Here is a 16,937-nt window from a genome sequence, read left to right as displayed (position 1 = left end):
GCCTATTTTGTGAGTTTGTTGCTTAATTTCATTGCAACGAAGATTACCTAAATTAACTTGTTAACCTTCAGATAGAACGTCACAGATATGGTCCGCGATTTTTTTTAAGTATGCCTGCTTTTACAGTCAACCTAGTTTCTAAGTAATATATAGAACACATAATCACTGTGCTCGGAAAATACACATACTCTCCTAATCAATATGTTTTGTTTCATGGTGCTTTTTTTGTTTTGACATGTTTGTGATCCATGTATTTTCTGGTGAATCACTGCATTATTAAGAGTGTTTCAAGCGTGTTTTGGTGTATCTCAGCATATTTCAGTGTCTCGGTGTGTTTCAGCATGTCTCTGTGTAGCTCAGCATATTTTAATATGACTCAAGACCTTTCATAGGACCAGTCAGATAAATAAATAAATAAACATTAGTCACCTTCAAAGGTAAACATTTAAAGTGATCTGAGGAAGTTCATACTACCGGCCTTTTAATGAGTGATTCACTACAGCTAGGTTGAAAATACAAAAATCAGGCAAATTTCAGACATAATGCCTTTGCCATTAGACAAACCATCTCTGCACATCCTTACATCATACACTGTCCATTATATTACATTATTTAACAGCTTAATATCTTCCCACGTGATCTCACATTCAGTGTTATCTGACTGGACAAAAGCAGTTATCTCATGACCTTAAGAAACAGACAAACTGTGAAGTGGAAGTTTCTGCATCTAAAGGAATGTGACAGTGTTTACAGATCCCAAACGCAATCCAATGAGACTTCTGTGGTATTAGGCTCAACTTCTTGCCAGCATGTTTCCCACAGAAGTCAGTGGTGCACGAAGTGTGTTACTGTATATTGTGGAAATCCTGCAGATTCCAGGGGATCCCAGGACAGAAACAGAGGCTGCTTTGGTAGGACCGTTTAAGAGAAATTGTTACAGAAAAGAGGACGTAGTTCTGCTAGACATTTTGCAAGGGCATGAAATGTGGACCTGCATGTAAACAGGATAAACTCTCCCTCACTGTCACCAAATCACCCCTCGGCAGAAAATGCCCTTCTTTGGGCTAATATCTGGACTAGATTTGCCAATTTTTCGCAAATCAGAAAGTCTTTTTACACTTCTCTGTACAGGCTTAAAACAGAGCAAGAGAAAGACCTTGCTGTAGGAAATGGGCTGTTTATACAGACAGTCTAAAGTGCTTCTTGTTAACAGCTCATCTGTCTAAAAGACACATCCACTGCTTTTTTACTTCAATGAACTGCAGTTTCAGAGTTCACACTTGGCTTTTGAGAACTTCCCATCATCCTGGGCGAAAGAGCAGGCTTCTATGTTCCTGCCCTTTCCTCTCCGGATCAGTAGGACACACTTTTTCCAGATGGGACATTTAAGATGAGAAAGGTGTCTGTAGTTATCAAAAAGGACAATGCACAGACTGCGGCGCTGTTCCAAAGAATGTCTTGTCCATCTAGTCCTCACTAGGACAGCCCGTAGATTACCTAGGAACAAGAGAGAAAAGCTAACAGGTATCTTACTGGGCTGGAGAACCTGGAGTCACAGGAGGCACTTGGGATTCAGTGTCAATTTTTTGGTTATAAAACACAGGTGGAGGCAAGCTGGGAACCTAGAAATGTAAGAACTGGGTTGTATAAGTAGAAAACAATGGAGAGGACTGGATTTCTTAAGAGAGCCTGACCACATGATGAGAATATACGTTATGCAGACAAAGACTGTAAGCTCACTACTGGTCAGACATACTGGCACAATCTTATTTCTGCATCGTATACTTTTTTGGACACTCAGATTTTTCTTGACTGACAGGCTGCATACATCTCGGTGCTAATTCTCAAGAAAAAAAAAACAAGAAAAAAAGATGAAAGTGAAAGAAGTGAATGGAAAGAATGCAAAGGAAGACTTACTCTGTTCTGGGCATCATAGGTCTCAGTCAGGTCCTCTGCTTTGGTGAAATAGTCAATTTCTTTATAGTTCTGAAATGTAGGGTAAACATTTGCTGCTCTCATTGGACAATGGACAGTGTTTGGGTGGGGACACACCCAGAATCTTGCATGAAAGCTTCCTGCCATACACCCAGCACTATCAGAACACCAGACATGCTACTTACCTTCTCCAGAATGGGATTCTGCAGACCATGACTTAGCCTTCGTAGTCTGATGAAGAGGACTGCATCATGAATGGACAGGAAGAGGAGGTCTCTTGTCACCACCTCATCAAAGAAGGCCAGCGAGTCCAAATTCCGGACCATTTCATCTACAAAACAAGCGTTTTTCCAATTCAACAAGACGTCCAGATATTTACCACATTAAAAACTATGCCTCTGTTACTGCTTTGGAAGTCAACTGATCTGGGGCAAAGACTTGTGTGTTACCAAATCTAATGTATTTGTCTGTGTCTCACACATGTTCAAGACATAAAAATGACCACCTGCCAAGCAGCATCACTAAGTTAATCTTCACCGTTCATGAGTGTAAGGGCTGGGCTGTGTATGTGTCTGTGGTGAGGAAGGGGTGCGTCACCGTACCGTCACAGCCTGCAATGAAGACATTGACTTTGATCCTAATGAACTCTTTAATTACCTGTGTGGCAGAGGAGAGATACAGCACCTTAGAGCCGGACTGATATGAGCAAATAAAACTTTTATGATGTCGCAATGCGCATAGATAACACATCAATTACATTCTCATGCATTACGGAGCAATAAGAAACCACAGAATTGCACCACAGGTTATCCCTCCTGTAAATGACCTGACCTTTAAATGACCAAAAGTGAAAAATAGTTCATTCTAACTGGTAAACTAAAACTTTGAAAAAACTTGCAAAAGCAAAGAGAAGCCATGTGTGTACAGCATAGCAGAGGTGGATGTTTGTTGTGCCGTTTGCAGATTTTATCCAAAAGCTCAGTGTATGAAGGTGTTCAGTTTTTGAAGAGACTCAAAACAGTGCCTCCTCCTGGACCTTGGACTGCTGTGAAAGTGCTGTGATGAACATGATTGGTCAGGATGTGGACGCACCATTCTGAGGGCCTTGACAGCCACCACATCCAGAAAGGAGACGGCAGAGAAGTCGAGCACCAGGCTGTGGATGTGGACCCTAGGCACCGTCACTGGCACTGGTAGCTCCGAGGCCCAGTCCACACGGAAACCCTCTTCCACTTCTCCGTGTTGGGGTGCTGTCACTGGCTCACCCTCAAAGCCCTGGTTGTCCTGGCCTAGTGTGTTCACAGATATGACCCCATTCTGGGATGGAGGTGGAAGAAGCCAGCAAGAAAGAAGTCAAAATGAAGAACACCTCTGGTACAGGACATATGTTTATGTAAAAAAAATTTTTTAATTTAATGTACTTAAATTTAATTTTATTTAATTTTGTCCAAGTTGATGTACAGGCAGAGCACATAGCACATCACGTGATTATGCTCATGGAAACTATTGTCACAAGATGTGAGACGAATGAGCCAAAGGCAGGCGTTTTGACAAACATAAAATGGGTTTATTGAACTGAGCAAGAGCAGGGAAATGAACGAGACTGTGAGGGGTCAGAGCTGTAAGCCGAATATGGGGATCGACACAGGCAGGAGGAGCAATGTCAATAACCGGACTGGGGCTGACAAGACAAATAGGTATTTAACTACAAAGACTACTGAGGGGTAACAAGTAGCTCCTCAGGGCCACGTGAGGAAGGAGACAGGAGGGTTAGGCAGACAAGATGGGCTGGAAATAGCTATTATTAGTCCTTGATAAGAATGGAAAATTTTATACTGTATGACAACGGAAAACTGTCCATAACACTTGATAAGAGAAGAATCGATAAAGCCTCATGTGAAAATTTTCCACTGCACTAAGATCCAAGCAGACAAGTTGATCATTAAGAGGAGATAAAGTGAATAATGAGGACTCTGGTTTAATCCCACCTCAGTGGGCTTCAGCTGGCCCTTCTTAATCAGTTTTTGGATCTTGTACAGCGCCTTGTTCCTCTTCTTGAACACACGGACAGCGTCAAAGCCAACCTATGTAGAACGATAAATCCACACCTTGGTCTCGTGAATGTTTTATACAGATCCCACTTAGTCAATGGGCCCTTTAAGAAGCTATCACATAGCTTAAAGTTTCTTTAAGGCCATTTTTACTACGTTGAAGGTAGCATAACTTCTAGAACCTGCTAACCTCCCCACTAGCTACTCAGTAGACACCTACCGCTGTTCTGAGCTGCTCTTTAAAGTAGTCGATGTTGGCAAAGTAGATGGGCGCATTGCACTTAAAGATCTTCACTCCAGCCACCTCCACAACCTAGGAGTAAGAGGCATTCCTCATCAGTCTGGGATTCCTGCTCAGCGCCTCTACATGATCCGACCCACGGGAACGTACTCTACGGGCGCTGGAATTTCGCTTGCTCAGAAAAAGAGAGCCCCAGGAGGACACGGGCCATCGTAGGGTTAAGAGTGGACCTCACAGACCAGCATGGCAGCGGGACTCACACTCTTGTAGTCCTTCATGTTTCTGTAGATGTCGGTACCACGAACACTCCCAAGAGTTGAACACGTGGGGCTTCGATGACAGAAGGGAAAGTTTTATGGTTATGTTTGGAAATGACAGGAATATCTGATTGTCTTTTTCTGTACTGCGTTTCCACTGCCATCATCATCACAGTCTGTGCAAATAAGCTGAAAGGACATAAAACACTTCAGGCTGTTAACATAGTGTGAGGCCCTCCCTCACCCATCTGCCATGTGTTGCTCCCTTGTGTAGGGGTTGAAAAGTGTGCACTCATGTACAAATGGTGTACAAAAAAGTGTGTGGTTTCAAAGTGTGCACTTGTACAAAAAGTGTCGAAGATTTAGACTATGGAGAATTTTTGTTTGTTTCACTGTTGGAGATTTACAACCACTTATCAGCTATTTGATATGGGCACAATCCGAACATAATGACACAGGGCCCCGCCTAAAACCAATTTGCAGAATTTGTTTCCATTTCTAAGCATGTTTACTTCAAACCGTGCAGCAAACACTCACGGGTCCTGTTCTTGCCTCAACCAGTGTGTCATTGACTGTAACTAGTATGATAAACTTCATCACCAATGAAAGAACAATATTTACTTAACAAAAACTAATATATAAAAACTACTCCTGAATATACATACCGTATATATGTAAAAACCTATGTTTATAAATATAATGCATATAGATCAACTTCCTATAGCACCCGATAAATGTAACACAAATCATTTATGACTTACAACTGAGTCCTGACGACAACGGTGCCCATCTCAAAGACCAGGCCAGTCAGCAGACCAACATCGAGCCCCAAAGCAACAGAGGCCAGGCAGGTAGCAATCCAGATCAGCTGGAGCAACAACATCATGGTAAAGGATATCATTAAGGATCAAGGTTGACGCTAGTTAGACCTGAACACCAAAACAATGAAACATGATTCTGATAATAAACCTTTAAAAAAGCCTGTAAATGACTGGGTGTGATGACATTTTCTCTTTTTAATCTTTGTTATCATAGTGCAGGTTTGCTTTTACTGCATATAACTCATACAGTTGGATATATGGCAGAGCTAGATATGAACTGGTACTGTTTACAGGAATCAACTGTGTTATGCTGGGTCCTGCTCCAATTTGCCAGGGACTCACACAGTCGGCTCTGTTCTGCCGCCACAGAACCGGAACGTCCAGAACCTGCTTGAACATTCCTTTGAGGTTAGCGATGACGATGGCAGCCAGAACCGACTAAGGAACAAGCAGGGTCTGGGATCAGCGTGAGGATGCAGGTGGAATCTCATTTTACATGTCTCCAGAAGCTCAGCCCACCTTCTGCAGAGGTTCCAAGAGGTGACCGAGTGCCAAAATCACTATCATAACCACGACAGCCGAGATCATGCCAGCAACCTGTAGCAAAGTTAATCAGTTACATGGTAATCATGCCAACAAACTGCAACATGGGCAGTGAGTACCATAATGACCCATGACCGTCATTTTAATCTTCATGCTTACACTGGCAACCTGCAAGAACATAATGAGTTAATGAATTATAGGATGGCTTCCAACCTACCCAAAATCATTAATTGCTCGAGTAATTGTATGTGGATTTGTGGTCAAGGCATACCTGGCTCTTTCCCCCAGTGCTCTCCTGCACTGCAGTGCGAGACAGGGCCGTACTGGCCACAAAACTGGAGAAGCAGCCGCTGAAGATATTGCTGATGCCAAATGCTATCAGCTCCTGAGAGAAGGAGAAGATTGAACAAGCTATAAAGATCATGTCTCACAGTCAAGCCATACTAAAATGACCAAACCCTATATGTCAAATATCTTACAGTTAAACCCTGCTGTAATGATCAAACCCTGCTGTAATGATTAGAAGAAGTCTGGGGCCTTGCCCACCTGGTTGCCATCGATGATGTAGTCATGTTTGGCAGCATAGACTTTGGCCACCGACACGGCCAGAGCGTAGCTCACCACAGCCGTGGAGAAACTTGATTCCAGCATCTGCCAGAAGAGCCTCTGATCAGGGGGACGAGGAGCAGTGAACCTGACAATGTAGGTGATAGAGGCACACATCAACCACATCTCAGAGAAACACACGCAATACTGGTTGACCTCACCTTTCACTTGCTGTACTGGGCTGTTTAAGTCGCTGACCAAATCAAATGACGGAAGGGGGTGTTTCTGTACTACAGTACTTAAGGCATGTCAGTTAGTTGTATAAAAGCAGGAATTGTTGAATAAATCTGGTTTGACTGAAAATGTTCAGAAAGACCACAAGCTTCTATTCCATCATGGACAGAGAGCAGTAACAGGAAGAATGTAACTGGAAGGGTGACAGGAAGGGTAACAGGAAGTCCTCCTACCCCGTGGGGATGCTGCGCACAATGCTGGCGCCATAACGTGAGTCCAGGTTTACTCCATAGGAGATCCCAGTGGCAATCACGGTCTTACAGGGCCGCCAGAAGGGGTGGGGCCAGGTGGAGCATGTCATGGAAGAGGAAAAATATTACAAAGGGGCCATAATATAGCAGAAGTTCATTTTTACGATTTCTACAAACTCATATGCCAGTAAGACTAAGAGTAAGAGGTGGCGATGAGGACAATAGTAGGATCTCTGTCTTGTAATGTCACCAGTCAACCAGCACTACAACAGCTGTATTGCACCATGAGATACTCACCACAATGACTTCAATAGGAATGGATACCGGGATCTTGTGCTGGAATTTGGTGTTGACTTCCTTCACCACCATCACTATGACGATGGTCAACAGGCCTGCCACAAGGTCAGCCACGTTGGTTTGCCTGATGTTTCTAAATACATCAGTCAGTATCTAGACCAGTGATGGTGAGAAACAAATAGAAAAGGAGGGGTCCAGAATCCTGTTTTATTCAGCTTCAGAAGTCTGATGATGATATATACGTAGACAAAAGTTATTCCTATTTTTAATTATTGTGGTAATATGGGCAAAAAATGCAACAATTCCACATGCATGAGGAACATCAAGAAACATCCCCCTGGCTGGTCAGAGGACTCACATATGCAATGGAGAAGACTCCATTGTGGTTACCGGTTTGCACAGAAAGGATGGTCTTCATCTGGGAGACGAGCACATGGAGGGCAGCAGCTGTGGTGAATCCCCCAACAAGAGGGTCTGACAGGTATCGCACCAGGAAGCCCACCTGCAGAAGCCCCATTACCACCTGGAAAGACCAACATGGACCATGTTGCAGAGACAGTCCCTTCAGAGAACTAAGCCAGCTTTGTTTCCACGGAGGTGTCTCATTTTCCCATCAAATGCATGAAACATAGATCACAGAAGTAGCCAAAATCTCTTTGATTTATTGTTTTTTCATAATGATTCTTTGACGTAAAGTTTCAGTGCATTTGAAAATTATTTTGACCCTGAATCTTGTGTGGTGGAACAGGGAAAGAACTAAGCTACACAGGGCTCCGGCCCCCCAGGACTGCAGTTTGACACCCCTGCCTTAAAGCTTACCATTATTTAAACAATTAAATGATTAATGAAAAATGACAGACTTAGTTTGTGTTTACAGTTTGCTTTTCAGTGTGGAAATGGTTTTACCTGAAACAAACCAATCAGTACTGTCATGGAACTGGCTACCAAAATTCTTTGTGCTTCCCTGGCCTCCACGTCTACAGTCGTCCGGTTCATATTGGTGTCATTCAGAGGAAGCAGGAAGTCGTCATCAGGGGCAAGAGTCAATACCATGGAGCCCACCATTAGGCAGGTTACTGGAAATGGTCCTGAGGGTGGGGTGGACAGGTTGAATGTGGGTGAACTGTAATCTTATAGGTATATATGAGGTTCACTGACCTTGTTGTTATGAATCAAAGGCTCTGATTGTCACAACACATGTAGTAATTCAAAAATGTAACATCAACAATTATTAGAACAAACACAAAATCACTCTGCCATCAGTAATCACAGAGGCACCTGGGTGTACTGATAGCATCCAGCAAGAAGTAACATTACTGAGGTAAAGCATAAAGGTTTGGCTGATGGCTGTTGACTGTTGCAGTATTTTGGGGTGGGAGAAGGCGGAGGGGGCTCACCAACTGAGATGTGCTTGGAAGTTCCTAGCAGGAAGTAGGTGAGGATGGGGAAGAAGGCGGAGTAGAGCCCGTAGATAGGGACCACAGACACCAGCAGAGCATAGGCCAAGCCTGAGGGACACAGGCAGGGTCAGCATTTGGGGGGGTCACATCACTATTGATGCAGTATAAATAGCCACAGAGCAGCGCCCCCCTACATCATTAGTCATTAAAAACAACCTTCGGCTTACACTCAGACCACCATACTGTAACATTCAAGTGTGACTCTAAATCAAATCATATCCATATTTTACACATGTATAAAACATATAGTGCTGATACCTGTACTGTATATCAGACACATGTTTACAACACAGTAATGCTGGAAAAAAATGACCCCCCACACAGTACCTAACTATTCATCTGTTAGCAGCCGGTAATACTCACCCTGCAAGCTACACACCAGCCCTGTGCTGACTCCAGAGATGACATCACTGAGCAGCCACTCCCTGACTGGGTATCTGGAGATCCAATCCACGACTGGGAAGATTCGCTTAAGCAGTCTCAGAGCTGTCTTATCTGTGCATCTGTGGGTAAAACCCAACATACCTCACTGTAAAACACATATGCTGCAGTCAGAGAATCACTCCCGACAGCAAAGAAACACATGAAGTAACATGCTCCCTTTCTGGGGATGCTATGGGCAACCGGTGGACTCACCCGCAGGACCTACCAAGCCGCTCCCACCAGGTAGCACTCTCCTGTACGTTACGCTCGTTGTCCTGCTCAAACTCCTGGTTGGAATAGATGGGCCGGGACACCAGGTAACGGTTGGCCGAAGGGTTCATGCTGAATATGAGACAGGAGACACATATGCAGGTTAAGTAAGGAGCAGCTGATGTGTGCGCTCTGGGAAAAGGGTTGGGGAGGGGTCGGCTGAAAAGGACTAGGGGGGTGTAGGGGGGGCGGAAGTGCGGAGTAGGAGACACGCGTTTCCATGTCGGAAAGCATGTGGAATTTCTCGTGAGAGGTGGGGAACTCCCGATAGGACGCGAGAACGGAAGGCATGGCGTGCAAACGGTAATGACAAGAACAGGGGCCAGGACGTTACTGAGAAAAGGAAGAGCCAATAGGAGCTTGCACTAAGCAGGATGAGGGGTCAAGAGGTCATCTGGGCAAGTATGGGTTCATTCTTAATGGAGACTGATTAGAGGAAATTAAAGTGAAACACATAATGTGAAATTCAAGCACTAAAGAGGATGTCTGTTGGGTACTGATACAGAGGGTGCCACAGAGATCTGTGAAATCTCCCTAGTGCCATAGATAGCGTTAACAGCTCCCCCCCCCCGAGAGGAGCGTAAGGTGCTACACACCCCCACTTTGGGCCCTCGTGCACCAGCCCATGTTCACTGCCAGTCCAGGAGTGGAGCATGCTGTTCCCGATATGAAAAGGAAAGGTTACATTTCCGATAAAAGGTACGGCGAGGCAGCTGTGGGGAGGCTGTTGTGTCATTCCTGGGGAGCTCTGTACTGGGGGGCTTGAAGAGCACTTTGTGTTCTGCTGTGAGAGGCTCAGCCGGAGACAGACAAAGTGCAACAGAAACCAAGCTCCTGGTCCTGAGAGAAGGTCACCGGCTCAGAATGCACTGTGCAGTCTACGTAGCTCTCCCCTTGTTTACAGGAGTTAGTTTTCCAAGGCCTGAATATATTCCAGGAAGGCCATGAAAGGGAGAGTGATGGGGAACCCGAAACCAGCTTTTAGGACCCTGTGGGCTATCTCAAATAAAAAAGGTTTAATTGTTACCTGGAGGAACACGCCACCCTTTCTCCAACAGGTGAAACATCATGGAGTTCAGCTGACATATATCTCATTCTTAGGATCCCTCTGTTTCTATTGCTTTTATCCTGCTAAATTCTACGTTATCAAAAAAACTTGCAGCACCACAGCCCACAATAAATGGCTGGATTTGTGTTTGAAGCAGCCCAGGGTCATTCCCCAACTAACTTTGTATTACAAAGGTGTGATTTGGGGAAGGACGGTACAACCAAAGGTGTTATGTGCAAATGATGTCGCGTGGCATTCTCTAAAAGTGTCCTTAAGAAACCAGCCTGCCCGTCTTTAAATGTAGGACTTCTTTTTTTATTTCATAGCTTTATATTTCCAGCACGTTAAAAAAGATGCTGGAGAGTAAACAGACATAACTGTATGCCGTCTATCTGAAGCAGTGTCCATCACACCTGAAAAGGATGTAAAGATCAGGGCATCTAGAATCTTACCTGCGTCAATGCGAAGAAATTCTGCCCCTGCTTCTGTAAAGCGAGGCACGACGGCGGAGAAACTCAAGGCTGATTCCTCCTGTTTCACCTGTGTGTTCTCCCACTTGGGCTGAGTTTCTGTGGGAGCATACGGGATGGGGGAGCTGGGGGTTCGCCTTTTAAGTGGTGGAGGGTGGGGGAGGCGTGGGAGAGACCTGATGTTTCAGGAGCTGGAGCGAGCTGCACCTGCTGCTGGGCCCAGCAGACCCAGTGAGGGGGAGGAGTCACTCATGTTTGTGTGCAGGGATAAGCCAGGCTCTGCAGCACGTGGGTATGGGTACAACACCTTAAGATATGAAACAGTGTATTTCTCTGTATATTGTGCAAATCTATATCATTCATTAAAAGTTAGCAAGCTATAAGAATCTTTCCAGAACGTTTGTCCCTCTGTTCCTTATCAGCAGGAAAAAAAAGAGTGAACCAGCGAATCTATTTGAGTTACTCAGTTACGTTAAATTGGGTCTCTGTAGTGACACAGAAAATCTAATGGCTGCAGACACCTGGCAGGCCATAATACAACATCCACCCAAGTACTGTGTCTGACCCATACTCACATCAAAAATCACTGCTGGACTCAGGGGATGACCCCTCCCAATCCCCCCTCCAGGTGACACCATGGTTGAAAAAACATCGTTGAAGTGCTATTGGCTGCCCTTCACATGGAAAAAAAAAATAGAGTGTTGCCTAGGATGCCTTCATGTGAGACAGCATAATGTTGTGCCTGAGAAAATGTGTCTTAAAAAGGGTCATAATGAATAGAACCATCTAGTGGAGAAAAACTTGTGAAGTTCCCTCTAGAGTGCCATTTCAAGTTAGGAGTACTTTGGTGATGGAGAAAAATATCTCTGATGGGTGCCCTTCTAAAAAAATAAAATAAAATAGTATCCTACTATACTTGGTGTACCATGTTACTTGTGTGTGTGTGTGTGGGGGGGGGGGGTTGCACATTATCTTTAATTTTTTACCCCTTCCTTCAAACCCCTGCACTACAGAAAGCACAAAATAAAAGGGACTGCAAGGGGTCAAATGGGGAAACCAAGAACTAACTTAAAGACACCACAAAATAATACAAGAAGAGCGCAGGACAGTGCAACTAGACAAAGCAACACAGCATAACCTTCACTGATCAACATACAATGACTGACTGGAAAACAGCACAGGAACAGGTACTTAAATACACACAAGGGTAACAAGACAACACAGGACAGGTGAGAACAATACCCAAATAACCAATCAAAGAAAGGACAGGACAACATGCAACAGGTGAGGCTCATTAACAGAACTAGAAAGCTTATCAGACATCAAAACTAGGAGACCTAAACCAGATACTAGTACTACAATGCAAAGCTAATTAATGTGGAACAGAAAGGTACAAAACAAAAACCACAACAAAACCCTAGAAGGGCAAACTGATGACACAAACAAACAGGAAGTAATACACACTGGGAAAACAGAAAAACCAACAAATAAGTAACAAACAAGGCTGGTATGTGGCCAGCGTTGAACCATGACTATAAGGTTAACAATCTGAGCCACACACTCATCTGGGTAAGCTAACCTGCAGTCTTAGGAGCAAGAAAAACACACAATCATGATCAGAGAAGGAATGACAAGACAGGATGGCCAGCGACAGCTGCTGGCCAAACGGGGAAGCAACACGAAGGGCAGGGATGGACGATCACTGACCCTGACACAAATTAATGCCATTCATTGAGATCTAAACATAGCTGCTACGACACCTATGACACTGTGTGCTGTAGTCTGTGCGAGAAAGTGAGTTAGTGTGCGCCTGTGCACTGGAGAGAAGGTTTGAAGCCAAGCGATTCCTGATTTAGGAGCCAGCTAGAGTTAGGAAACATGGACTGCTTTGTGTCATGCTGTATTTAAGAGAGGAAAGGACTTAGGAAATGCTTTAATTTGTACAAATACCTCCACCCTGATCCTTGCTATTGCTATGTGGCTAATCTCTCTCCTGACTTCCCATGCTAAAAAAACTAGAAGCCACACATGTACCAGAAAGCATTGTGCAGAAATATCACTAGATGAAATTTATAGGATAGAAGGAGAAGCAGACATCCTTAGAAGGCGGCAGGTGACATGCATAATCATTTGGGATGGCAGTGCCTGAGTCCCAGTTATTTTGTGACGTTCATATTTGCTTTTTTTCAAACTCTACCTCCACTTTTCAGAAGTAATGATTTGCAAAATGTCCAGACAAAAACAATAAATAAACAAAATAAAATGCCAAAAAAAATCAATCAAATGTCAAAGTTAAAGCTGACGGTTCATTTAAAAGCATCCAGTTCGAAGTGGATGTAGCTTGATTTTGTCTGGAAGACATGATTTTGAACAAATTCACATCAAGGGCTAAAACCAGAGATGTAGTAGAAGTGCTGATTATGGAGCCGCTTTGTTTCTTTTCTTTTCTTTTTTTTTTTTATTGCCCACCACCACCCCCCCTCTTCGGAGGACAACTTTATTTTACATTCAAGAGCCAAGAGTGTGGCCGCTCCGAACTCACCCGTCCCGTGGAAAAAGGAAAAAAAAAAGAAAAACAGGGGGGGGGGGATACAGAAACAACAAGCGTAACAATAACAGACATCAATCACCATGGGGAGAGGGGGGAAGGCATACAGAAATAATAACACTGATAATGTAGGTGGGATGGAAAAAAAATAAGTATAGGGGAATACAGAATACAAACAACCATAAGAAAATAACACTCATCAAACAACAAGAATTATAACAACATCAGTGATAATAATAATAATTATAATGTGACAAATCGGTATTATATATATGTAGCATACACACACGTGATCGTACCGTTATATATGTATATTTCAATTCCTATATCTATAACATACTCTGAAAAGTAATAATTTTTGTTTCTTTTTAAATTATTTCATAGTCGCCGTCTAAGTGCCTTGTATTGGGACCAAATCTGCAGTTGTGTCCATGATGTGAACAGTTCCCAATTTCATTGCACTTACATCATCTTTTATGGGTGAAATTTCTGATGTTGGCCAAGGTATCAGTGTGACAACATATCCTCCTAGATAAGGCTCTACATTCATTAAGTTATCTTTTATGACACAGATCCTACTGCCAGGATGAAAGAATTCGCAACCATGTCTGTACTGTAACTTTTGACTTCTGTTGAAACAGTGCTTGAAGTGTGGAAAAAGAGCTCTTGGTGCTCCTCTTGTTATTCACTATCGCTACCAGCAGATACTACGAGGTGCCAGTACTCTAAAGAAAAAAACAACGAGGGCAAAAATCAGCATGATCATCTTACGCTGTGAATCAATAACATCTGTTTTAAATTCTGTGAAAAATTACCCATATTATCTCATTGATAAAACAAAGTAATAAAGTAGAATAAGTTAGACAGTAAAGCATGGTGGAAATCCTAGCCCATTGTTTGATAAAAGCCTAATTTGCTTAGACTTTAAGGAATCAACTTACTCGGCACCTATTCAGTGAACAGCCGTTATGAGAAACCGCAGTATCTAAACGTAAATCTAAACGTAAGTATTTTAGCGTTAAAACACTCCTCAGGTGCGCAGAGGATGCGGCGCCTGCGGTGTATAGCAGACGTCACGTGACCTTGGAGGCGACCGAGGCCGTAATCTTGATATATATTTGGGGGGATTGTGAGTACATCTGAATATTGGGGGGAAACGTGCCCCCAATATATATTATAATTACGACCTTGCTCAGCTGTAAATAACAATAGTATAATTTTGTCAGTCATTATAGACCAATTCTCTAATCACATTATTAGAATATTATAGCCAAATTAGAGTGCCACCCCAACCGGCAATGATCAATGGGCATAAAACCGGAGAACAGTGCCATCTAGTGACTTTTCTTGTTCATCTCCATATCCGATCATCTTACGATGACGTAAATGCAAACCCACGAGCAGATAATTAAGGTACCATTTTACAATAAGGCTCCCTTTTGCCACTTGTAAAAGGTAGTAACTCATTAATAAAAAGAAAACTGTGTTATAACTTGTTTAAAATTATCTATTAATAATTTACAAAGTGTTACAACCTAATTAATAACCAGATTATAAACCATTCATAAACCCTTTATATTGGTAGCTTTATTGTAAAGTGGCACCCAAAATAAATTACAGAAGAAAACGATGAATAAATCGTTCCGTAGAAACGGAATGTTTATCGGCTACAGGACAAATAAATCGAAACGTATTTCAAATCTACATTATATATAAAGCGCGTTAATCTTAACGCCGGGGACACCACGTCCCCCAGTGGTATAACATCAGGCTAAGCGACGGCCTGGTATTTACTGCTATTCTGTTAACGTTTGAAAAGAAGCATATATTCCTTCAGACAAAACTCAGAAAACAGCGTGGGCGCTGTAAAATATAAAATCATTACCAGTTTGTGCGATTTTACAAATGTCTATGCTCTCACATTCATATTGTCAAAAATAACACCCAAAACGGAGTCCATCTAATTCTAACGTATCGAAAACAAAACCTGAATCTTCGCTTTTATTGAGTCCTCTTTCGCTGACACGGACGGTAGCGCATCATTTTATTTAATTACATACTGCGTTATTAAGTTTAGCTGTAAATCGTCCCCTCTTTCTGTCCGTGGGGTCTCCTTACAGGATAGTAAACGTTTAGTGTGGCGATTATACGACCCAAATGCTGTGGTTTATGGGGGGTCACCTACGGAGGCTGTTGAAGGGGGATTTTTAGCGGGTTTTCTCTCTCTGTCTCGTGCATAAGGGTTGCCCGTTACCGACGACAGCCGCTATTAAAAAACTTTAATGAAAGGGGGTGGGTAATGAAACCGGGGGTGTATCATTTGGAACGGGGATTATGAAGTGCTGTACAACTGTAAACAAGCAACATAATTCAATAAATTCAAGGAAGGCATAAGTGCGTGGAGATGAACGAATCCTTCACGGACGATGTAAGTCCTTGCAGAGTAATTTCGGCTGTCAAAATGCACGGCTGTCTCTTTACTGTATAGGTAAATACTTAAAATGTTGAAGAATTCTGGTTTCTGGCACACTACATTTAATGGAAGGCTATTTATATCTAATTCTGTGTAGAGGTGTTATCTCTTTAGGGTGTGTAAGCATTTATTCAAACAAGGACTAGTTGCCGCTCAATATATGTGCTGTGTCCTACTAAATAACCAGCTGAATTGCAGGCAGTTAGAGCAAATGTACCATTATTTTACTACACTGATTAGCTGTGTTGGTACAGCTACTCATGCCTTTACTGTGCCATGAGCGTATGGAAGCAGAGGGCAAAGGACAAGGGACACACTGAATGGGGTACCATTTAATCAGGGGACACATAGTATATGAATACTATCAAGACTACACATTACATTATTACGTGCTGTATGTTGATGTCTTGTGCTACAAACTACACCACTAGGGATACAGCACACAAGGTCAAGAATGTGGGATTGTCGAAGTGGTGGGTATGGCCCCAAGAGGCTACAGCTGTGTCCTCTGGCTTTGGCAGCCTCTACGATGGTTCTGAGCTCTCTTCAGCAGAGTGAAACTGTAGCATTTCACAGTGAAGTCCAGACAATTCTGCACATCTGATTGGATTAACTGCAACTGCACCCTCCAATGGCTAAGATGTTGAAATCATAGAAGGGGTTCTCCATCAGAGGTTGAATTTCACTGCACTTTCACATTGGTCCATCTGCCCACCCAGCAATGTATCCATAAGGCATCATCTACCCCTTCCTTTTCAGACATTATTTGAGGCATTTGTCAAAGTCGGCTGGGCTGCCCTGTTTGTAAAAAGTTATGCTGCTTTTTCGATGAACACAACACACTGCTGATATCACAGCTGTTTTGAGGGCAAATGAACAATTCTCAGTTTAAATGATGATGATGAAGACATTTTAAATTCATTTGACAATTGTATTAATCATTTGTTTCAAAGAGGGGTTCAGGTGTATTGGCTTAGGGACCTGTTTTTGTATATATTCCTTTATTATTATTCCTTTGCATATATGAAGCACTTTGGTCAGCAGAAGCTGTTTTTAAAATGTTATATAA

The 16,937-nt window shown here is 43.0% G+C and overlaps 1 protein-coding gene and 1 long non-coding RNA gene across 3 annotated transcripts; both read right to left on the bottom strand.

Moving 5' to 3' along the window:
* Nucleotides 1-464: 464 nt before the first annotated feature.
* Nucleotides 465-12,849, bottom strand: slc26a4 (solute carrier family 26 member 4). 2 transcript variants are annotated; one of them, XM_072709185.1, is made up of 22 exons: nucleotides 11,423-12,849; nucleotides 10,830-11,057; nucleotides 9,273-9,401; nucleotides 9,000-9,139; nucleotides 8,574-8,684; nucleotides 8,083-8,264; nucleotides 7,535-7,699; nucleotides 7,177-7,329; nucleotides 6,862-6,944; nucleotides 6,395-6,542; nucleotides 6,120-6,233; nucleotides 5,825-5,902; nucleotides 5,648-5,743; nucleotides 5,246-5,352; nucleotides 4,488-4,557; nucleotides 4,207-4,299; nucleotides 3,924-4,019; nucleotides 3,028-3,252; nucleotides 2,538-2,592; nucleotides 2,121-2,266; nucleotides 1,918-1,986; nucleotides 465-1,497 (listed from the first exon to the last, which is right to left on the bottom strand). In XM_072709185.1, the coding sequence occupies exons 3-22, from the start codon at nucleotides 9,398-9,400 to the stop codon at nucleotides 1,477-1,479; spliced, it is 2,280 nt and encodes a 759-aa protein (XP_072565286.1). In that variant the 5' UTR covers nucleotide 9,401; nucleotides 10,830-11,057; nucleotides 11,423-12,849; the 3' UTR covers nucleotides 465-1,476. The 2 variants fall into 2 exon arrangements, 1 of the variants encoding a protein (XP_072565286.1); XR_011989356.1 differs by lacking the exons at nucleotides 465-1,497; nucleotides 2,538-2,592; nucleotides 11,423-12,849 and having other exon boundaries at nucleotides 10,830-11,227.
* A 774-nt stretch (nucleotides 12,850-13,623) lies between these two features.
* Nucleotides 13,624-15,582, bottom strand: LOC140578622 (uncharacterized). The gene is made up of 2 exons (XR_011982875.1): nucleotides 15,456-15,582; nucleotides 13,624-14,120 (listed from the first exon to the last, which is right to left on the bottom strand). It is a non-coding gene; the product is annotated as an uncharacterized lncRNA (long non-coding RNA).
* Nucleotides 15,583-16,937: the final 1,355 nt, after the last annotated feature.

The sequence above is a fragment of the Paramormyrops kingsleyae genome, chromosome 1 (assembly GCF_048594095.1).
Source record: "Paramormyrops kingsleyae isolate MSU_618 chromosome 1, PKINGS_0.4, whole genome shotgun sequence".
NCBI lineage: Eukaryota > Metazoa > Chordata > Actinopteri > Osteoglossiformes > Mormyridae > Paramormyrops > Paramormyrops kingsleyae.
Note: the sequence above shows the minus strand (reverse complement) of the source record. Positions and strands in the feature narration are given on the sequence as shown.